Source organism: Canis aureus, chromosome 25 (assembly GCF_053574225.1).
Source record: "Canis aureus isolate CA01 chromosome 25, VMU_Caureus_v.1.0, whole genome shotgun sequence".
Classification (NCBI taxonomy): Eukaryota; Metazoa; Chordata; class Mammalia; order Carnivora; family Canidae; genus Canis; species Canis aureus.
In genome coordinates this window covers 5,747,484-5,769,350 of record NC_135635.1, presented here as the reverse complement: position 1 = coordinate 5,769,350, position 21,867 = coordinate 5,747,484, and the positions used below count along the sequence as shown (strand labels likewise).

The following is a 21,867-nucleotide window of genomic DNA, read 5'->3' as shown; positions in this document are numbered from 1 at the left end:
AGACACACACTGGTCCTCATGATGCTGAAGGGCCTAGAGTAGTCATGATCTCTGAAGATACTGCAGCTTCACCTTGGCAGCAAGACAGCCAGAGGAAGCCCATTAAGCACAGAGGAAAGAGGTTCACAGCACTCTGGCAGGAGGCTGCCTCCTATGCCCAGCTCTGCCACTGCTGACCCAACCCAGGGCCCAGAACATCTTCAGAGAGCTGGGAATTTTACAAAGAATTTGATTTTATTGATATTTAAATATATTAAATATTTCACTGAAATACATGATACACCACCCTCCCCCCGCCACAGTGGTTACATTATAAAACCAAAGTCCATGGGCCTCCCATCCACTGACTCCCCCATCACCTGGTGAGAAAGGGGGCAATGGGAGCCCAGGAGAAGGGCATGGCTGGCACTGTGGTATGGGGAGTCAGGGTGTGGACAGGACCCACTTGGCAAGAAGCAAAGACAAGTCACCCAAGACTGAGGTCTTTCCCCTCTGGTCTCCTTATATCCTCACTCCCACCCAAGGGCTCCAAGCAGTCCTTTCCTATCCAGGGGTATGGCTGGGGAAAGGAAGCTGATTTTCTGTCTGGACCAATTAGTCTTTTCCCCTCCTCCTGCCATGGCTAATGAAGTGCCTGATAGCCCATTTGGTTGATGCATGAAGATCCCCCAAGGGAGGCAATATGAGCCAGAACCAGGCCTCCGCAAGAGGTCCCAGCAACTCTGGGACCCTCTCTCCTCGGTCTTTCTAATCACCTCCAAGACAAAATGATCTTCAAGCAAAATTCAGGCTAATGCCTCTGACTCTATAAATAGATACAGAGAAACCAAGGCACCAATTAATTCAGGCCTGAAGCAAGGAGGTTGCAGAGAAAGCGGTGAAAGGAAGGCAGAGATAGGAAGGGTATCTAGAGTCCAACCTCCCAACCCTTCTAGTCCTTGCAGGCTTCATGGGGATTGAGGAGCCAGGAACATGCTAAACTGAGACTGAAGGCTGGAGAACGCCAAGTTTCAGGTTCCCTGCCCCATCCCCTAAGTACCAGTATCTGGGTCTTCAGAGAGATCCCATGCTACCCCAGTCCCAAAGTATACCACCAGCTGGGGAACCCAGGAAGTTCCTGAGCCTCTGGCCACCAAACCCCAGACGGTTCAAGTGCCTGGAGCACTGAGGCTCAAGCAGGCACCTGGGTCCCCGCCCCAGGCAGGGACACAGTCATGCTACGCACACAGCCCCCAAATGGCACTTAGGGATTTGGCACAAAAAGGACTCTTCTCCCCAGGGACCCCCTCCTCTTACTACCATACCCCATGCCACTCCTGTGCAACCAAGGCATCTTTCTCCATCCCTTGAAATCCGAAACTCTGCCTTATTCCCAGAAGACAGAGGCCCACAGGAGAGAGGCAGCCCCAGGTAGGGAGCTGAGGAGGAGCACAAGGACACACACAAACCTGGGAAACAGATACACACACCAAAGCCAACATGCACACACATGACACAGACACACAGGCCCTCCCCAGTGCCAAAGACTTGGGAGGACAGGTTTGGACCAGGGTCATCCTCCTCCATGCCCTGACCCTTTTCTATTTGGCAACAGAGGGGGTAGAGATGCTCTGTGCCCCTTTGCCGGCAGACAGCAAGAGAGCATGGGGGCAGAGTGACCTGATCCCGACCCCAGTGGGGCCCTCAGATCAAGAGTCTGGTACCACCCCACTCCCTGGCCGGCCTGCTCACTTTGGCACCTGCAGGTGTACTTCCAGCTCCTGATCTTCTGACATCCCCACATACGTGCTTGCTCTCTGGCTGGCCATTTTCACAGTACCAATGAGGCCAGATGCCCCTTTCCCTGGAGTTGCGCAGGAACTGGGGCTAAATCTAAGCTGTCAAAAGTCCCTTTGTTCCCCTTTGGGGACAGATCATGGGACTAAGATTTGGCAAATGGAAATACTCCCCTGAAATACGGACAGAGCTGGGTCCCCAGAGTGTCTCCCTCCTCTGCCCTGTGCCTAGAAGGGAGACCAGACTGGGGTGGGGTACCCAAGGCCAGTGCTGGGGATGCAGGCATAGCAGAGGCAAGCACGGAATAGGTACTCCTCATGCCTGCCCCAGTCTTTGTACAAAATATTCCCAGGAAAAAGAGGGAAAGGAAGGGCCCAGCCCCGAGTCTGTTGCCCAGACAGACAGGGGAAAGGGTAGGCATGGCAAGCTGCCATTTTAAACCCTCAGGCAGGAGGGCTCCTGCTGCCTCTGCTGCAGCTGCCTCCCCTGCTCCCAAAAGCAGGAAGAAAGAGGGAACAGCCAGCCCTACCCCAATTAGAAAAGTAAAAGTCACTTGCATAATCCTCTTGGTATCCCTTGTTCACCAGCCTGAGGGCAGACGAGCATGGTCCAAGCACAGCCTGCTGAGGTGTTCCCTTTTGTGGTCAGCAGGGTCTGGAGGCTTGGTGCCCCCGGCCACAGCTCCATCCAGCGAGCACAGAGTCCACTTAAATGCCCACCTTGGTCCTGACAGCTGAACTTGTAGCTGGGCCCTGCTAACTGGGGGGGCCCCCATTGAGGAAGTAGGTGGTCATCTCCCCCTTGCCCTTCACCTTGACCACCCCTCGACACTCCAGCTGGTAGCCTTTGGCAGCTAGAACCTGGTACAAGTCCGTGGTCACCTGGGGGATGGGAGGGGAACCCACTTAGCCTGGGATCCTTCCTGCTGCATTGGCAGGGGTCCAGGGGTTCTCTAATCATGCTAGCCACCCCCCGCCGGCCCTCCGCCCCCCCAACCACAGAACACTGCCACCCTACCCCTGTCCTAGCTGACTGCAGAGAGGGACCCGCAGAAGCCCTCTGGACCCATCCTCCTCACCTGGATTCGGTCAGGAACCCCCGTGCTGTCCATACGGCTAGAGACATTCACCGTGTTCCCCCAGATGTCATACTGTGGCTTCCGAGCCCCAATGACGCCTGCCACAACTGGGCCCATGTTCAGCCCTGCAATGGGGACAGCAGCAAAAAACTGAGACCAGTGGACATGCCAGGGTCAGCCCAGGGAGTCATCCCCCCTCCTGGAACCTTTAGAAGGACCCAGAGGAGAAAGTGGCAAAGTGACAAGTGTCTTGGTTGTAAAGAATGGAAGATCTAGGCCTGTGGAGCTCCCCGGAGTTAAGGCAGCTGTTGCCCTAACACTGGCTAACCCCCTGAATGCTCACTCTGTGCAACCCCTCTCATAAGCATTTAGCGTTCCATCATTTCATCCCCTCAGCGGCCCTAAAAGGGATCATCCCCATTTTGCAGATAACCTCAGGGAACTGAGAGGAGTTGGGTGATGTGCTAAATAAGCCAGTGAGTGGAACACCCAGAATTCAAACCAGAGTGACTCCAGAACCCCTAACGTTAGCCACCCCTCCCGCTCACCAGCTCCCAGCTCATCAGACTGGCCTCAGAGGACAATGGGTCCTGGAGCTTCAATAACCCTGGTTTTGAATCCCAGTCCAGCCACCTCCTGGCTGTTTGACCTCGGCCAAGTTCTTTAATCTGAGAGTCAGTCTCTCTCTGTAGAAGGGGATGAGAATGTGAAGACTAAAATGTCCAGGACAGCGCCCGGCACACAGCAGGCCCTCGGTCAATGACCTCTGTTCTTAATACGAGACGAGGTAGGAGGCGGGAGAAAGGACATCCCAAAGGATTCCTGATGGGGAACCCCTAACCTGCCTCCTTGCCTCACCCAGAAACAGCCCAGGCAAAGCTGCCAGGCGACCAGGCCATCTCACCAATCTTCATCTGGAAGTTGTTGAAGGAGTGCTCGTTGATGTGTTTCATCTGCTCCATGAGCCGCATGGCATAGTCGGCCAGGGCAGTGATGTGGGAGCGGCCGGCCTGATCGTAGGTGCTGGCGTTCAGCCCCGACGCAGCCATGTACGTGCTACCGATCGTCTTGATTTTCTCCAGCTGCCGGAACCGCTCCTCGCTGATGATCTGGACGGCACAGGGAGACCTGGCTGTCAAGGCGGAGAGGCCGAACGCGCCCTGCCCAGTGCTCACTCGGGCCAGGCCTCGGCCTCTTCCCCCTTCCCTGTTGCAACAGCTCCCCTCCTTTTAGTGAGCGAGCCCCGCCTTCCAGCCGGTGTTCTCAAGGCGGGACTGAGGAGCCAGGAAAAAAGGCCGCCTTCACCAGGCAGGCATCAGAGCCCCAGGCCAGAACTTTGGCACACAGCTTCAGGTCAACTTCAAATGCTCCCTCACAGAATCCAAAACCACACAAGGGATATTAGCCATCAATTATTCTAACCATCACTTTTTGGGAAACCGAGTGCCAGAGTGAAGGAGTGACTTGGCTCCAAGACCGTAAATGGCCCATTCCTGAGCTGGATATTCTGGACACTTCCTCGTGTTTGCTTCCATTTTCTCTATTCAGGAGCCCATCTTGCTTACTTGGGCTCATGGGGTTCTGTCCACAGATTACTGCCACCTTTTTCAGTAACATCCACCTGGTACCCTCCTGTCCTCTCCACAGATCCTCATGTCCTTTGCTCCCCAGCAGTGATGACCCTGCCCCACTGGGGCGGACCTCCCTGCTGCCTCGGACACCACAGTGGGTCCTTGGTCTTGTCCCCACTGTACCTACCCTGACTACTATCCCAGTATCTCTGGGTCCCATCAACCCTTCCTTCCCCCTCCCAATCCAGCCAGCCCCCCAATCCTGGCCTTCCCACCCAAAGTTCTTCCCACTGCCCTCGTCCCCCCCAGGTGCTCTGCCAGCAGCAGCCAAACAGACAAGTACCTCATCAAAGTCGGCGATGATTTCGTTGAGCAGCCGCAGGCACTCGACACCCTCATTGTTTGCCTCCAGCTCCACATAGAACTCAGAAAAGTTGGCAATGGAGGCAAACATGACGGCCACACACTCACACGACTGGTAGTAGAGCTCATCGTTCCGGCGCTCCCGGGCCAGGAAGTGGGCAGCCACGTCCTTAGGCAGAATGTTATGCAGCAGCCTTCGGTTGTAGGCCTGGAGCTCCTCCATCTCCTCCTTCTCCCCCGTTGCCTGTGGACACCACACCCATCACCCACTGCCCAACATTCACAAAAAGTGGGAGCCAGTGCCTGGAGACGGTCATCAGAGGGAACCACGGGGAAGAAGAAAGGCATGGACAGCGGAGACTCAAAGGGATGAGAGGGGCAGGGACAAGATGAAGCAGGGGTTAGGGGACGGGCACGGAGCAGGTTGGAGCCAGAGTGGGCTTGAGCGGCCCGAGCCTTGGCCAGCCAACGAGATGCATTTCTGGTTTGTCCCAGGTTCTGTCCCCACTCAGTCACCTGCAGTTTCCAGAGGAAGTCCAGACGTGCAGTTGATTCCACCTGCTGGGCGTGCAGATACAGCGCCAGGGCAAACACCAGCAGAATCACAGGGGTCATGTATTTCAGTGCCACCCTCCCCGCAGCGGGGCTGAGGGTAAGCAGAGGCAAGCTCAGTGCCTGAAAGAGGCATGTGGCAGCCCTACCCTTCCCTGCCCCGGAGCCCTCACTCACCAGTCCAGCCCATCAAAGGTGTCATTGGAAGAAGCCCTGGCAGGAAGATACAAGAGACAAAGTCATCGGTTCTTCTTAAGTTGCTGAGTTGGGACAGGGAAGGGGAGACAGAAACTGCATTTACCAAGCACATAGCACAAAATCAGGCACAGGGCCAGGGCTTGTGCTTACAGTAACTCAGTAAGAGCAGAGGTTGAGAGAAGGTTTCACTCTTAGCTCTTCTACCTACCTGTCCTGAGACTCGGAACAAGTTGCTTAAGTCTAGGCCTGTTTCCTCATCAGTAAAAGAGGGACGAGATCTAAATAACACATGCAAACGGTCTAGCACGGCCCCTGGCGTGCAGTAAGGCTTCGACAAACGTTAGTGACCATAGTCTTTACAATCACCTAGGATACAGGTGCCACTGCCATTTTACAGATGAGGAAACTGAGGCTCAGAGAAGTTAACTCACCTGTCCAAGGTCACACAGCTAACGAGCAGCAGAGCAGGATTCAAACCCAAGTGGACTCCAGAGGCTTTTCCTACCACACCAACCTATGGCCCCGTATCACAAGGGATGGGGTTTGCAGAGGGAAAGCCAGTGTGGTGTCCCAGGCCAAGCCCCTAAGTAGGAGTCAGAAGTTTTGGTTCCTAGCCAGGGCTCTGCTGCCAAGCAGCTGTGTGACCTACAGGTGGTTAAGAGAATGGATATGAAAGAACCATGTGAACAAGAAAGGGAATTTTTTAAATGTCTGGCCTGAAGACACAGGGACTTCCCAGGACTGGGGTTTCCTTGGGGTGATTGTGGAGTCCTATGCTGGGAGCTCCTCCCACTGCCTCCTTTCCCCCCACAGGTGAGGGGTGAGTGATGGCATTACAAGGGCACAAGAGGCCTGAGCACCAGAGAGGCTCACAGTGACCAGCAGGGTCAGGAAGCGTTTTGGGGGTTAAAAGGGCTAAGGATAAACTCACAAGCCATGGACACCAAGCAGCAGGTCATAGTTGTCAAAGATGGTGGCTGGGGGGCCCAGCAGAAGCAGCACCAAATAAATGAGCCCCAGGACAAAGATCATGGCCAACTTCCCGATGCTACTGATGTGCAGGAAGACAGAGCTGGCCAAGAGACTCAGCAGCATGTTCCCAACGAAGTACTGGGGGGTGATGGCAGAGGTGGTGTTAGACGAAGGCAGGAGCCATGGCACCCCCTACCCCATGAAGGAGGAGCCCTGCACACCCCTCCTCAACCTCAAACCCAAAGGTCCTTCAGCCTCCACACGCCGCCCCACACCACACTAGAGCCCCCGGCTGCTCCTCCGGCAGGGACTCTGGTGCCCATCACCAGGCCTGACACAGAGGGGTCAACAGCTAGGACTGATCGGGACAGCCCCCCATCCCGCCTGAGCACGGCTTGGACACCTCAGGGAAGCTGCAAGTGGGTGCGGTGCCCTCACACAGCGGAGCATCCAGGCCCAGAGAGTAATTGAGCTGCTGCAGGTGGCAGGCAGTGATGTCAGCGGGTGTTACATTCAGCATCCGGGCTGCACAGGTCCGGATGGGGGTGTGGTTACAGGTGAACTGCAAAAGTTGGGGGAGACATATCAGGGTCAGCACGCAAGAGAGTGGTTGCAACAGCCATGCCCCGTGCCTCATACCCTGGGGGTCAAAGTGCTCACTGAAGGATGACAGGAGGTAGGGGGAGCAAGGAGAAAAGAGTTAACCTAACCCCCTCCTTTGAGATAACACGCTCTCGCTCTCGGAGGGCAGGAAATGGGTCTTATTCCTCTACCTACCCCCAGGGCCCAGAGCAGTGCTTGGCACAGACAAAGGGTAGAAGAATCCCCACTGGGCCTTTACCATGTTGGCGATGGCAGAGGTGAACACTAGCAAGACTGAAAAAATGCCAACCACAGTGCTGTGTGCCCGAGAGCGGACGATGCTGCGGGAAAGACGTCGCAGGGCCTTGGGGAAGAGCTGCAGACAGGCGAGAGACCAAGAATTAGAGACCGCGTCAGCCAAGGGTAAGGCCAACCAGGGATGGGGCCCCGGGCAGGAGGCCTGGCCTTCTCCTCCCTCTCCCCGTGTGACCTCTCACCACGGTGGCGCGGCCTGCCCTCCCCAACCAGCCCACGAGGAACCCCCGACGTACAGAGCCACAGGAGTACACGGCACAGGTCAGCACGGTGATCAGCAACAGCACAAAGATACTGGCGTAGATCCCAAGCATCACGGTTGAGCTGGGGCACAAAAGGGCCAGGGAAGATGTTACTCTGGAATGTCTGAGCATCCTCATCCCACTCCCCAGATGGGCAGGGCCCAGGCTCCACAGACCGTGAGCTTGCACGGGTGTCTGGGAAGGTTCTGGGAAGTGGTGGGGAAGAGGAGCAGAGGGAGGAGGGGCAGGGCTCTCACTGTGGGAAGACGAGGAGCTGGATAAAGCAGATGAAGCAGAAGACCAACAGCGCACAGGCCACGTAGGCTCCGAAGCGGGGGTCCACCTTCCTCGAGTACTGAGGGAGAGGAGGCTGAGCTGGGTGCTGGGCTCTGGCCTGGGGGAGGCAGGGCCCTACCAGGGCCTCAGAGAGGAGCAGCAGTGGCCCCGCGGATAGGGATCCCCACTGCGCCCTGTAGTCGCCCCCTTGCCATTCCCGAAATAACCTCTGCTGCTCCCTCAGTTGTGCTCAGCCTTCCCAGCCCCTCCTCATCCAGCCCTCATCCCGCCCTCATCCCTCTGCCCTCAAATCCCCCAAACCTTCTTTTCAAGATCCTCTCTCTGGAAGGTGAGCAGGAAGCGGCGCACGTGGTCCTTCCGTAGCTGATCGATGCTGCGGGCATCGATGGCACGGCCCAGGAACTCATCGACCTCATCCTCGGGGTTCAGGGCATCTTGGGCACCCCGGCTGAGGGCAGGGGACATGGCTTCACCGGGGGCATGAGCATTGCCGCAGGAGAGGCAATGAGAAGGGGAGGGCACAGGCGGCACCCAAAAGACAGAGTGAGCTGGCTGTGTGGCACCTGCTCCCACATGACACACCTAAGGTCCAGGAAAGAGGGGGTCTCGGCTCCCCGCAGCCCTGTCCCAGGGTGCAAGTGCCTCCTCCCTCCTCTTCCTCCCTCCTCAATAACCTGACTTACTTGTCTTTGCTGGAATCATCAATGCCCTGGAGAAAGGGACAAAGTGTGCAAGTGAGGGGAAGGACGGACCGCCTTCACCCCCATGACCCCCTCCCCGTCCCCAGCACTGCTGACCTGGCGAGGCTTGGGACCCTGGGGGTGAAGTCAACCCTCCCGCCTCACCCTACCACAAGGCAGAAGAGGGAAGGGCGCACAGAGTGTCAGGACAATGAGGCCTCGGGTCCCCGTGCTGCGGGCCCCTCACCATCTGGCGGAAAGCCTTGGAGTCCTTGGTCCGGGAGAAGGCGCGGTCGGGCACCCAGCGTGGCATCAGGCCTTCCATGGAGTTGGCCCGCGTCCGCTGCAGCTTGGCCAGCATGGCCTTCTCCTCTTTCTGTGGAGGCAGCAGGGGTACGGGATCAGGAAAGGGGCCCAGAGAAGATGTCTCTGCTGCCCACGTCCGCCCTTCCGTCGCCCTGCACCGCCCACCCCCCACCCCGCCGGCCTGACCCGTTTCTGGCTGGCTCCCAGGATGAGGAAGGTCTCGATGTGCTGCTCCTTGAGGTAGGCGTTCCGCTCGCCACCGCGGCCCGGCTCCACCTCGTAGTCCCCGTTCAGGTACTGCAGCGTGGCCCGGGTGATGTGGATGCGGCTGTGAGCCGACAGGAGGGTGAGACCTGGCCTCGCCCACCTCGCTCCCACCCCTCACCTGCTGCACCCCACACTCACCCGGCCCGGCCGCCCGCCTCCATGTGGTTGGCCAGAGTCACGTCATTGGACCACACGTCGAACTGCCATTTCCGCAGGCCAAGGACGCCACAGTGCACACGCCCGCTGTGGATGCCCACGCGCATGTTCACGTTCACACCTGTCACCTCACGCACCAGCCTGGGAAGAGGCGGCTCTGGCTCGGCTCCCGGCACTACCTTCCCCACTCCCAGCCCCGAGCTCGGGCCCTTCACTCCCCCTCGGAGCCAAGTAGACAGGGACAGAGCCAGACGCAGGCCACAGCAGCACAGCCCTGGCTGGACACGGGCAAAAGGCTGCATGGGTCCCAAGGACAAACGTTTGTGAAGCGAGTTCACCAGTGGTGGCCCTGCGGCATCCGGTGGAACGGAGCTACGAAGGGAGGGGTCACTGCTCTCCCCGCAGGCCTGCGCAGCTAGCATCCTCGCCAGGCCAGCCCCATTCCCTGGGGCTCCCCCCGCACCCCCCCCCCCCGGCCTGTTGGCTGGGGTCTAAGGTGCAGAGGCTCCAAGACAGAGGATTAGCCAAAACGAGACAATTCCTGAGGACAAAGCCAAGGGCAGAGGCCGGCCGGGGCACCCTCAGTTCCAGGGACCTAGGAGGGGCACCGCTTACGAGATGGCCTCGATCATGTCCACCCCCATCTCCACACAGCAGTGGGCATGGTCTGCCCGGGCCTCCGGCAGCCCCGACACACAGTAGTAACAGTCCCCTAAGATCTTGATCCTCAGGCAGTGATTTTCCTAAAGGGGAGATTTGGGGAGAGTCGCTCTCACTCTCCTGCCCGCCCAGCACCCTCACCGAGTCGCCATCTGTCCCCACCGTGCCAGGCCGCCCCAGTTTAAAGCTATGCTCACACCACGTGTGGCCCAGCCCCCTCACCGCAGCCAGCTTGTCAAACCGGGCGAAGAGCTCGTTCAGGGTCATGACCAGCTCCTGCGCGGTGCACTGGGACGCCAGGCTGGTGAAGCCTTCAATGTCTGCAAACAGGATGCTGTGGACAACGGCAGAAGATGGAAGGACCCCATGGCCCTCAGGGACTCCCAGGGCCCCCATCCCTCCGGGTACCCTCCCACCCCCGCCCTACCTGACATTGTCATGCTTCTGGATGTAGATCTTGTGGAACATCATGTCTTCTTTCTTTGTGTTGATATCTTCTTTCATCTCCATGGCAACATGCTGGGGCAACACGGACAGCAGCAGCCGTTCCTAGACCAGTGGTTGCAACAGGGCACCACTATCTTCTCAGCCTCACGCTGAGGCTCCTGATCCCTCCTGATGCCTCCACCACCCCAGAGCCCTCCCAGGCCCCTCTGGAGACCTGAGCTTCCCTTTCGGACCTCCCCCCCCCAGCCATGCACCCCCTCACTTGCGCTCCCATCTATCCTCTCCCACCCTCAGACAGGACAGGAACCCCAGTGTCACAGGGCCTGTGTGCTGCCGGGGAACACTCAGGGGGACCACCCACACTTACTCCATGGAATGCTACAAGGCGGTGGAACCAGTTTGCTGGTTATTGGGGGCAGGGGGTGGGGGGGGGCTTGGACAGGGAGGGCAGTCACACCTGCTGCCGGTTCTCGTGCTGCAGGTGCAGCCGGGCCTGAATGTAACCGCGGGTCTCCTGAAAGGCCTGGCGCTGAGAGACCTCAGCTGGGTAGTGTGTGCAGATGCCAATGACGTTGGTGCAGAGGAACAGCAGCATGTTGGCACCGAGCTGCAAGAGGGTGGCAGAGGCAGACTGGTGACGCCCCCCCACCCCCACAACGCACAGGTGCAACTTGCTAGGCTCTCTGTGGGGAGAAAGCCAGGATCTTGTGCCCTGTCTGTCCCCACCCCTGTAATACAGCTCCCTCTCCTCCCACAGGACTCCGGCCCCCTGCCTGGATCGCTCCACAGCTAGAAATGGGACCTTTTCACGACTCCTGGGAGCAGAGGCACCAACCAGGGCAAGGCGGGTCATGGGGCCTGCACCCAGCACACTATGATTTCCTGCCCCACAATCAGCCCAAATAAAGACAAATGCTGCTCCTTCTGCATGTGGTTCTCCTCACAGGACAACACCCAGGAGACTTGAGCTCTATATCGTCCTGTGAATGCCTAGGACAAATCACCTCGTTTCTCTGGGCTTCTGTAGGCTCACCTAGAACCTGGAGAGGGACAAGATTTCTAAGGTCCCTCCCTGCTCTGACATAATGTGATATGATAATTATCATTATTATTATTATTGGAGCTAATCTGTTGGCTGCCTGTTTAATATGCGTGGCTTCCATAGCTGCTTCCTATACGGTAACTAGCGGATCTCTTATTCTCTATGAAACAGGTAACAGTATCTCCTTTTAAAGGTGAGCACTCAAACACAGAGAAGCTAAGTCACTTGCCCAAGATCACACAGCTAATAGTGGCTGGTGTGGGACTTGAATCCAGGACAGTCTCCAAAGCCTGTGTCCAAACCCTACTGCGTGGTACATTCCAGATTTCCAAGATTCCTACTCACTCCACTTACACAAGCTCTTGAGGCCCAGCCTCAGAGCCCAGGCTTGGGAGTCATCAATTCTACTAACATGGGACCTTCTCTTCCACCACGCCCAGGTGCCGCCAGTACTTGGCACAGCCAGGCCCCATGCCCGAGGACCCCGATCTCAGGGTGGTCAGCCCTCCTCAGCATCAATAGCACTCACGGGACGGCAAGTCTAAGGAGAACTGGCCTCAGTGTTTCCAGAAGTTCAGGGGTTAACCTGGCACTTGTGGATCCACCCCAGAGTTGGCTGGGGCGGGGCTCCGGTTTGGGGAGAAGGGAGGGAAAGAGCACCAACTGGAAGCCAGGAGTTCTGGGCTTTGCCCAGAACCAGAACTAGTCCTGCAAACCTGGGCAGGTCACTTAATCTCTGGGACCTCAGTTTCATATTTCTTAGGTAAAGCAGAGGGGTACGCTCAGCAAACCCCCAAGTCATTTCCAGCTCTGACCCTCAAGGACTGGCCGCCTAGCTTTCCTTCCCAGTCCAGTTCACAAGGCCCCCCTCCCAGCAGCAGGGGTGAAGAGGGGGGCACACTATCTCCCTGAGGGGTTTCTAAGAATAGCCCCCAGTGGGGGAGAAGGAGGAGGGGTTAACCAGGCAACTTCCCTTCCTGGCCCCAGGAGCCTAAGAGGAAAAAGTGAGTCATGGTGGAGGGAAGGGGAAGGGGGACGAGAGACTGAAATAGATCAGGATCAGTACCGGACCCCTAGGACCCCTATCCATCCGACTGTGAGAAAAAATGGATGCCGGGGCGCTCCAGGAGACTCCAGGCGGGGCCGGGGTCACTGGGTGAATGAGTGGGTCAGGGAGGAGTGAAGGCTCCTTCCCACGAGTGTGAGCAGGCCTAGGTCTGGTCAGGGACTGTCCAAGGAGCCTGGAAAGGAGGCCACAGCCCCAGGCCACCCCGGCATGCGTAGGCCAACTGGACACGGGGAATCAATCCTCCTCAGTTCGGAGAAGGGGTCCAGGTATGAGCAACCCTGGCTCCACAGACAGGCGCAGGGGCAGGGGTGACTTCCTCTCCTCACCCTAAGAATGTGCCCGCTGAGACCTACAGAGGATAAGGCTGCAGCTGGGTGCCCCTGGGGAGGCAGGAGGCTGCAAAGTCCCAGTCTCCATGGGGCTGTGCCTCCCCAGTCAGGCCCTGGGCCCGGTTCTGGGCACCATGCCAGCTGAGAGCAAAGAAGAGACAGCCACCTACCCCCCTGGCCAGCCGGAGAGGAGGTAGAGAGGAAGGGAGGCACCACCTCCAAGCTCCTCCTTCCCCAGGAGGGCAGTCCAGCTCCAAAGCCCAGGGCAGCAGCCACCCCAGGGAGAAGTGGGGGGCTAGCAGAGGCAGAAAGACCCTGGCCCTTTAAGAGGTCTGACTGCCCTGTGGGTGCTGCTCCACAAACAAATGGGCTATAAAGTTTCTTTTAAAAAGGTACATTCTGTTCTGGAGCACAAGCTGGGCGGAGGAGGGCATCATGCCAGAGCACCCAGCTTCTCACCCTGGGAGCCCCGGGCAACTTCCTCTTTGCGGGCAGGGTAGGGTGGGCTACACCGACCACGGGCCCTCAGCAAAGCAGAGGCTGAGTCCCTCAAAACTGGAGCAAGACAGAGGGCAGCACCCCCGAAATCCGAGTGCCGACAGAGGGATCGTGAGGTATGTTGGTTAGGGGCTGTGCCCTGAAGGATCAGCCAGGCAAGATGGCCCGGTCTCTGCTCCCCGGTCAGGGGGGTGACCTGAGACGGTGGCAGCCACATGGAGCCGAAGGGGACTTCCGGGAAGGCCCTTCCCTGAGTCCCATCCCCTCCGGCACTCCCACACCTCCCTGCCCCCAGGTGAGAACCCTGCCCTGTTGGCTTCTACTCCCCTCTGGGAGGGTGGGGCCCTAACAGCAACCTCTCATATGAGGTAGATCCTATTTTTATCCCAGTTTTACAGACCGGGAAATCAAGGCTGGGCGAAGGGAGGTCAGTCAGTTGTCTAGGATCTAACAGAGAAGAACACAGCCCATCGGACAAGCAGCCAAGCCTTCATTTCTCACTCAGCATGGTGCTGTCGCACCCCACCCCACAAGCCACACAGAACCCGGACACACTGGCTGGCGTGGGCCCAGAACCCCCCGCAGGGCTGCCGGACCCCTGCTGCTCAGTGGGAAGACAGGGGGAAGAGATCCGACCCTGAGGCCCCTCTTTTCCACATCCAACTCCACTCAAACCGCTCCCAGCCCCAGGGAAAACTGATCCCACTCATCCCCCTCCCCGTCCTCTCAGAGATGGCCTTGGTCCAGGAGAGAAGCAAGTCCTCCCTTGCGAAGTCCATCCAAACCCTGCTTGATCCCTCCAGGTCACCACCTGGAGCTGCTTTCCAGGGAAGGCAACTTGAGGCCAGAGCTGTCCTCCCCGCCCTCCCCCGCCCTCCCCCGCCCCGGGGTGAACCGTCATGTTCCCACCTCCAGGGCTACCTCACATCTACCAGCCTTGCTGTTCAAGGGCATCAGGCCAAAGCCCATGCAACAGAGCACAGGCTTGGGTCCTGGGGTGCTGCCTCTCCCGGCCAGTGCCCTCTGCTCCAGATCCAGGATGGAGCGGACCCTGAAACTTGGCCTCTCACTATTTCCCGCCCCCTCCCCAGGACACAGCCAGACATCCCTGCGCGCAGTATCCACCCACCCAACCATTACTAAACCCCTTCTCATTCCCCGCCTGGCGCCCCAAAGCCTACCTCCCTGACATCCCACCTGCTTCCAGAGGAAGGCGTCACCGCGGTTGAGTTGCCAGGCCAAGATCAAATGCAGGGTGGACAGGCCCAGGCCACTGAAGACAGCTGCCCGCATGCGGATGGGTAGGAGCGTGTAGGTGATGTAGACAAAAAACACAGGGCACCAGAGGCCCACAGAGGGGCTGCGGGGGTTGGCTGCCAGGGCACCCCCAACCTGAACGGCTGCCAGGATGCCCAGCACCACGTAGCTCACCACCCACATGGAGTCCTGGCGAAAGCTGTGCCGGTTACACACCACCATGAGCGCCACGAAGAGGGTGGCGGCACAGGCCAGCAGGGCCACGTAGGCAGGCTGAGGGCGGGCAGGTGCAGCGTGGAAGGCTAGCAGCACCGCTGTCAGCAGCACCAGCACCGCCATCAGCAGCGTCAGGCTGCTCTGGTTCATCTGAAAGAAGTACCGCTGGTACAGGCGCTCCAGCTTGGCCGAGCGGAACTGCTTCGACTGGAACACCTGGGCCAGACGGCGCCAGCAGGATCGCCTACTCCCGGGGGTCACGTCAGGGGCCACCTCAGCTGCCCCAACCGCTGACATGGCCTCAGTGTCCTCGAAGCCCAGGGCCACCGCCCGCAGCCCCAGCTCCGTGCCCTTGCCCGGGCCGCCTCTCCGGATGAAGGCCTCATCCTGCCAGGGGCACCGAGGGGGAGCCGCAGGGGTGGGACTGGGGGGCTGCGCATCCCGGAGGCAGCTCATATAGCGCGGCGTGCAGAAGCCACTGGTCCGAGTCCCGCGGCGTGGACGCTTCTGCCCATTGCGTTCACCCCAGGCTGTCTTCCGTTCGTCCACTTTGGGGACCAGGAGGCCACTAAACCACGACATGCTGCTGAGAGAAAGGGAGGAGTTGGTTTTAACACCAGGACAGCCGACCGCCGCCGGGAGCTATCATCGTAGACAGCACCTCCCGGCCAAGCGAAGCCCTTCAGACGCCTCACCCCCCTAAAATTCTGGAGCAAGGCAATGGTATCCCCCTTCCATAGGCAACAGGCGAGGGATTGGAGGCAGAGGGAGGGAGGTAACTGCCCTGCCCTAGCTCAAGTAGCCCCAGAGGTGTAGGAACCAGGATTTGACCCCTGATCCGCCTGACTCCAAAGCAGCACACTTACACGTTCACCTCTTCCCTAAACAGCACTGATTTGTTGGTGGTGACAAACTCAAGTGCCTGTGTCAATGAGCAAAGGCACCCATGGCTTAGGGGATCTGGGAGGAACGAAAGAGTGCACCCCCTGAGCACAGCAGGGGCACGTACCACCCCACACCAGTAGGTAGCTGCCACTGGCATCCCAGTGGAGCCTGATCGGATTTTTCAACAGCTGCTGAAAAAAATGTACATTTTAATGTGACAGCTCCTGATTTTTAAATGTTGGCAAGTAATTCACATTTTTCAATACTGCAAGCCAAATAAATCACATCTATGGAATGAATTCAGCCTGTGAGCTGCCAATCGGTGACCTCTATACAAAAGGCAATCTCCTTCCATGTCGGTCCCCATCACACTCACACCACGCACACTTCGCCGAGTCAGGCTCAACTTCTCCCCCGGGTCACAGCTTAGATGGAACTTCCTCGGGGAAGGTGTCCCAGCTCCCCCACGCAGACTGCAAACTGTGTTTGGTCTCCTTTACCTTCTGTACGTTTCCTCTATTGTACTTACCACAATTATAGCTAAATTGCCCTGGGCAGCCCGGGTGGCTCAGCGGTTTAGCGCTGCCTTCAGCTCCGGGCGTGATCCTGGAGGCCCAGGATCAAATCCCAGTCGGGCTCCCTGCATGGGGCCTGCTTCTCCCTCTACCTGTGTCTCTGCCCCTCTCTCTGTTTCTCATGATTAAATAAATAACAATCTTTAAAATAAAAAAAACAATTAAAAAAAATAAATTGCTCCTTGTTTCACCACCCCGCTGACTGTAAACTTTGGGGAGGGATTGTAACCATTTTGCTCAGCCCTTTATCCCTCAGCACCAAGTACTGAGCCCAGCACATGGTAAGGACTCAAGAAATATGTTGAAAAGACAAAAAGAGAGCTCAGGATGGGGTGCCTGGGTGGCTCAGTCAGTTAAGTGTCTGACGCTTGGTTTCGGCTCAGGTCATGATCTCAGGGTTGGGAGATCGAGTCCCCGTGTTAGCTCCACCCTCAGCACAGTGTCTGCTTGGGATTTTCTCCCTTTCCCTCTCTCCCCTTCCCCCTCCCCACCCCAAGCACACGCTCTCTCTCTCTCTCTTTCTCTAAAATAAATAAATAAAATATTTTTTAAAAATTTTAAAAGAAAATTAGCTCAAGGGCATTGGCACTGAGCAGCTAATGTGAAATAACAACAAATAGTGATAATCCCGTGACTGTCCCTCTCTCTCACTGCACCCGGTCCTATGAGCCTCCTTGCTGTTCCCCAACACACCGTGCACTGGCCGGCCTGGGACTGCGGTGCCCGCTGTGTCCTCTGCCTTCGACAAGAGCTCGTCCTGGTCACAGCTCAAATGTCCCCTTATCAGTGAGTCTCTCCCTGACCGTTCTATTAAAATAGCAACCCCCTTTCCTGGAGCTCCCTATCTCTCTTCCCAGCTTTATGCTTTATTTTTCTCCATTGCTCTTTATCAGCAACGGCCATTCTATATATTTGCCTTATTTGCTCATTGTGTCTCCTCCCCAGAATGTCAGCTCCATGAAGGCAGGGATTTGGGCCCATTCTGCTCACCGCCCTACCTGCCACACCTAATAGAGACTACATAAATGCTCCTAGAATGGCTGGGTATGACATGCCTTCTCTGTGCTGTACCTTTCCCGGGTCCTTCCGCATGCCCAATCCCACCTGATCTTCACCAGAACCCTGTGGAGCTGCTCCTGTGGCCACCTGGAGCACAGATTTGACAGGAAGACCAGGTCCACCCACGGCACTTTTATCTGGCTGGTTACAGAGATCCTGCCTGGGCCGCCAGGTCAGCTCCAGATCTCGGGTCTCCGGGAGGGTAGTGCCTTGAAGCAGGGTGGGGAGGACTCCAGGACAACACCCTCCGGGTGCCTCCTAGCCAAGCTGGGCTCAAGAGAAAGTGAGGATGACAGCACAGTTATCCTTGGATGCCTGTGCCATATACTCCTCCCTGCCCACAGGGCACCCCGGGGCTCCTTGTACTTAGGCAAAGCTAGCAGCCTTGACATTTGTATTCACTGGGGGACACGGTGGGGGCGGGGGGGTGCCCAGCACTTGCCCCAGGTGGCCTCAGGCTCAGGCGCTCTAGACAGACAAGCAGCACTTCAGACACCCAGAGGCCCACAAACAGAAGGCAGACCGGGGACCACTCTGCAGGCAGGACCCCCATCCCTACTTCACCCTCGGCCAACTCCTCTCAGCATCCCTTCTCCCTCGTCCCACTGAGCAGCTTGCCCTTCAACCTCTACCACCACCAACAGCACCCTCTGGAGGGACAGATGGGAAATCCAAGAGTTTGGGGAAAAGTTACCAAAGGAAGCCTGGCTCCCCAAGATACTTCATTAGAAGCAGGAGCTTTGGAGCAAGACCAGGCCTCAGACCTGAGAGTAACCGTGCGCTAGCTGCACAGCCTTGAACAAGTTACTACCTCCCTGCACCCGTTTTTTCATCTGTAAAATGGGAATAGTAACAGTCGTGAGGAGAGAATCCAAGACTATCTGCCACGGAGTCCACACCTGATAAGCAGTTCTTCTCCCCCCGCCCCCCAACGCCACTCTAAGCCCCAAACTCTGCCACTGTCAAAGAAATGAAAAGACAGAAAAGCCATTAGCAAGAACACACACCTCCCCAGCCCATCAGACATCTGGTTCCATCAGACCTTGTGCCCTTGGCTGTGAGTCCCCAGAGCTGCTGGAGACAGAGCCCAGAGCAGGCAGGTTTCCCACCACCCCTACCGTGACATTGTGCTTCATTCAGCCTCCTCCCGCTTGCTTGTCCCCTGCCCTATATTTACGGCCCTCCCCCCTCCCCGAAATGGCCAGATCTCTGTTCCCAAAGGACCTGTTTCTGGCTGTGTTCCCGGCCTCCTGGAAGCACATCCTAGCATCTGGCTCATACCCACAGAGGAAGGGGCAGACACCGTCCAGGAGAACGCATGACCATCCCCAGAACACCCTGAGCACCCCCCCACCTCCGCCAAGGGGATGGCTTCGGAGCTGTGTAGTTGTCCAACTAACTGCACCCATCCTACCTGCGGCTTCACTCCAGGCACTGCCCACCCTGGAGAACTCACCAGGCTCCCAGCGCTCCTGGCACCCCAGACTAGGCTGATACGACAAGGAACAGGGGAGGGCACTGTTCAAAGCCACAGGACTTCCCTATATGGTCCCCCAACCCTCACTGTCCAGAAACAGCGCATCACTCTGAACCACAGACCACCTCCCTTTTCCCCAGAGACAGGCTCCTGAGCCTGTGCCTCTGACCTTCTCCTCCCCGGGGTCCTGGTCCCTTGCTCTCTCTCACAGATCGGCTGCTCCAGGCACCACTGGCTCCCACAGCCGGAGCCATACTCATTCAGCCTGGCAGCTGGAGGCCTAGTGCCTCCCAGACCTCAAGTCCCACCCAGTCCGGATTCTCCAGCCTGAGACCCAGAGTCCGAAGCAGGCCAAGGCCCAGCCCCAGGATAGCTCTGCCCACTGCTTCTCGCTGTCCAAACTCTCTCCCTGGCCACCCCGATCTGCCCCTGCCCCTGCCCTCCTTGGCAGAAGGAGGCTCCAGGGGATTTAAGACGACTTCAGAAAGTTCATGGTAGAAGGCGCTGCCCAGGCAGGGCCCTTCAGTGCCAGCACCGCCCACCATGCTGGGAAGTGGGCCTCAGTTCCAGGCCTTTCCAGATGTAGAGGAGCCTCCCCCAGGGCCTGTATCTGAAAGTCCAGGATTGCCTTCTCCCTGCTTCCCCAGTCTCTGGTCTCCCCGAAGACTGCAGGCGGCTCCCACTTCCACGCCCAGCCACACAAGCCCCACCAGGTTTTTCCACCTCACAGGGGGGTTCTGGTAAAGGGAGGGTACGGGGAGCCGGTCCCCACCGCAGGCTTCCACGTCTAGGTTTGCAGCCAGGCCTCGTTTGCAATACAGCCGGCTCCCCCCGTGGCCCCCTGCCGCGGGCCCCACAGCACCGCTTGCACCGCCGGGTCGGGGCGCGGGGAGTGGAGGGCACCCCTGCAGGCGGAGGGCATCCCCCCTCGATCACAGCCACCCTCCGCCCCAGAAACCGCAGCCAGCCCCTCCCCTAGGAGCAGCCCGTCCCCGGGCCCGCCGGCCGGGCGCTCGCTTCGGCTGGAGGAACGGGGCGAGGATGGGAGCCCGGAGCCCCCCGCTGCCCCCGCTGCCCTCCCTCCAGCCCCCCCGACGCGCGCTTCCGCGCCCCCAGCCGCCCCCCGGGAGCCGCGCGGGGGCCCCACGCCCCACGCCCCCCGACCCCGCGCGCCCGGCGCCGCTCACCTGCCGGCCCCGCTCCGCGCCGCCCCGGACCCCGCCCCGCCGCCCCCGCGGGCTCCGGCCGGCCGGCCGGCCGCCCCGCGCCCCCCGCCGCCCGCGCCCCGGCGAGCCTCGCCGCCCGCAGCCCGCCCGGCCCGCGCCCCCTCCCTGCCGGCCAGCGCAGCCGCCCTCTACCCCGGATCCAGAAGTCCCCTCCCCGCCGGCTCCCGGACTCCCCGCCTTAAAGGCACAAGCGCCCATTGTCTGGCGCCCCCTCCCCCTCCCCTCCCCCTCCGCCCGCCGCGCCCCGCGCGGGGCCCACTGCCCCCGGAGCCGCGCAGGGGTGCGGGAGCCCGGGCGCCCCCTCCGCGCGCCCCCTCCCCCGTCCTGGGCAAACAAGCGGCTTCTGTTCTGGGAGCCGGACCCCGGGGACCGCCCGTCCCGCGCGCCCCTTCCCTCCACCCCCTGCCGCCTCCCGCCGCCCTGCGCCCGCCCCCGGCCGGGGGTCCCCGCGCGCCCGCGCCCGCGCCCGCACTCGGGGCCCGCGCCTCGCCCCCGCCCGGAGCAGCGGGGGGCGGCTTCCCTCCGGCCGGGGTCCCCCGGGGCGAGCCGGCGCCCCGCGCCCCCCTCCTCCCCCCCTCCCGCCTCCCCCCTGCCCCCCGCCCCCCCCCCCGCCGTTCCCGCCCCGCCGCCGCGGCCCCGCGCCCTCCCGCGGGAACTCAGTTTAATAATTAATTAAGGTTTCATTCCACCGGGCGCCAGGTGTGTGCGGCCTGCTTCCCCGCTCGCCGCGGGTTTCCTCCTCCCCAGCCCCCGGGGCACCGGCCCGACGCGAACCTGCTGCGCCCCGAGCCCCGCGGGGGCCTGAAGCGGGGGGCGCCCTCGGCCCGCGCCCCGGCCCCGCTGCCTCCCGCGGCCGCTCCCCGCACCTGCCGCGCGCAGAGCCCCTCCCCCGGGGCACCTTTCACCCAAAGGGCTGCGCTTCCCCGTTGAGGGTGGGGGTGAAGGGGTGCCTCGCTAGCTGCCCCTTCTGAAATGGTTTGGGACTTTACTTCCCACGTTTTCTCGCACAAAGCAGCGCTCGGAGTTACCTGGGTGATGGGAAAATCACGTGGAAGCTGCTTTAACCCTTTAAGGGTTTGGAACATGCTGTAGGCGGACCGCGGAGAGGGTTGGTTCCCAGAGCGCGGGGAGTCGGACCTGGGGCGAGGGCGCCGCTCCAGAGCCCGGCCTCCCCAGGCCCCGCCGCCTTCCCGCGGCCACACCTGTGGCTCCTCCTTCTCCGGCTGCCTCTTCCGCACGCCGGGGCCCACCTGGCGCCTCCTGCCTTCCAGCCCCTCGCGGAGAGGGGAGGAATTAGGAAAGTCGGTTTCCATCACTTATCAGCCATATCCGATTGCAAACTATATACTTTAGTAAATCATTACTCTCTTGGAGCCTCATTTATAAAATGGCAATTTTTTTTAAGTTTGTTTGGGTTTTTTTTGTTTTTTTTTTTTTTTGTTTTTTTTAAGGGGCACCTGGGTGGCTCAGTTCGTTAAGCGTCTGCCTTTGGCCCAGGGACTTGAGCCCGGTGTTTGGGTCCCTGTTCCGCGGGGAGTCTGCTTTCTCTCCCTCCGGCCCTCCCCACCCACCTTCCATCTTGTGCTGGTGCTCACTTGCCCACTCTCTCTCTCACTCTCAAATAAATAAAATCTTAAAAAAAAAAAAAAAAAGGTGAGGAGGTTTAAGATTTACTTATCTGGAAGAGAGCACACCCTTGGGTGGGCCAGTGAGGGAGGGGCAGAAGGAGAGAGAATCTTCAAGTGGAGCCCACGTGGGGCTCTATCCTAGGA

At 59.2% G+C, this 21,867-nt stretch overlaps 1 protein-coding gene across 12 annotated transcripts; it reads right to left on the bottom strand.

The window, feature by feature from the left end:
- Positions 1-215: 215 nt before the first annotated feature.
- ADCY6 (adenylate cyclase 6) lies at positions 216-21,277 on the bottom strand. 12 transcript variants are annotated; one of them, XM_077870249.1, is made up of 23 exons: positions 17,027-18,341; positions 16,288-16,474; positions 14,598-15,459; positions 10,920-11,069; positions 10,443-10,564; positions 10,238-10,349; positions 9,971-10,098; positions 9,338-9,496; positions 9,119-9,260; positions 8,874-9,002; positions 8,630-8,655; positions 8,247-8,418; positions 7,907-8,004; positions 7,644-7,731; positions 7,352-7,468; positions 6,914-7,072; positions 6,470-6,648; positions 5,518-5,553; positions 5,305-5,434; positions 4,769-5,032; positions 3,759-3,963; positions 2,855-2,979; positions 216-2,657 (listed from the first exon to the last, which is right to left on the bottom strand). In XM_077870249.1, the coding sequence occupies exons 3-23, from the start codon at positions 15,453-15,455 to the stop codon at positions 2,532-2,534; spliced, it is 3,525 nt and encodes a 1,174-aa protein (XP_077726375.1). In that variant the 5' UTR covers positions 15,456-15,459; positions 16,288-16,474; positions 17,027-18,341; the 3' UTR covers positions 216-2,531. The 12 variants fall into 12 exon arrangements, with proteins under 12 accessions (XP_077726375.1, XP_077726368.1, XP_077726369.1 ...); XM_077870242.1 differs by lacking the exons at positions 16,288-16,474; positions 17,027-18,341 and adding an exon at positions 21,124-21,277 and having other exon boundaries at positions 14,598-15,456; XM_077870243.1 differs by lacking the exons at positions 16,288-16,474; positions 17,027-18,341 and adding an exon at positions 21,124-21,273.
- Between the last annotated feature and the right edge of the window lie 590 nt (positions 21,278-21,867).

Coding starts and splice junctions, on each gene's coding strand:
- ADCY6 (XM_077870242.1), bottom strand. CDS start 15,455: ATGTCGTGGTTTAGTGGCCTCCTGGTCCCCAAAGTGGACGAACGGAAG. Junction 9,261..9,337: donor GAGGCGGGCGGCCGGGCCGG/GTGAGTGTGGGG, acceptor GTCGGCTCACAG/CCGCATCCACATCACCCGGG. Junction 2,980..3,758: donor CAACTTCCAGATGAAGATTG/GTGAGATGGCCT, acceptor TCCCCATTGCAG/GGCTGAACATGGGCCCAGTT.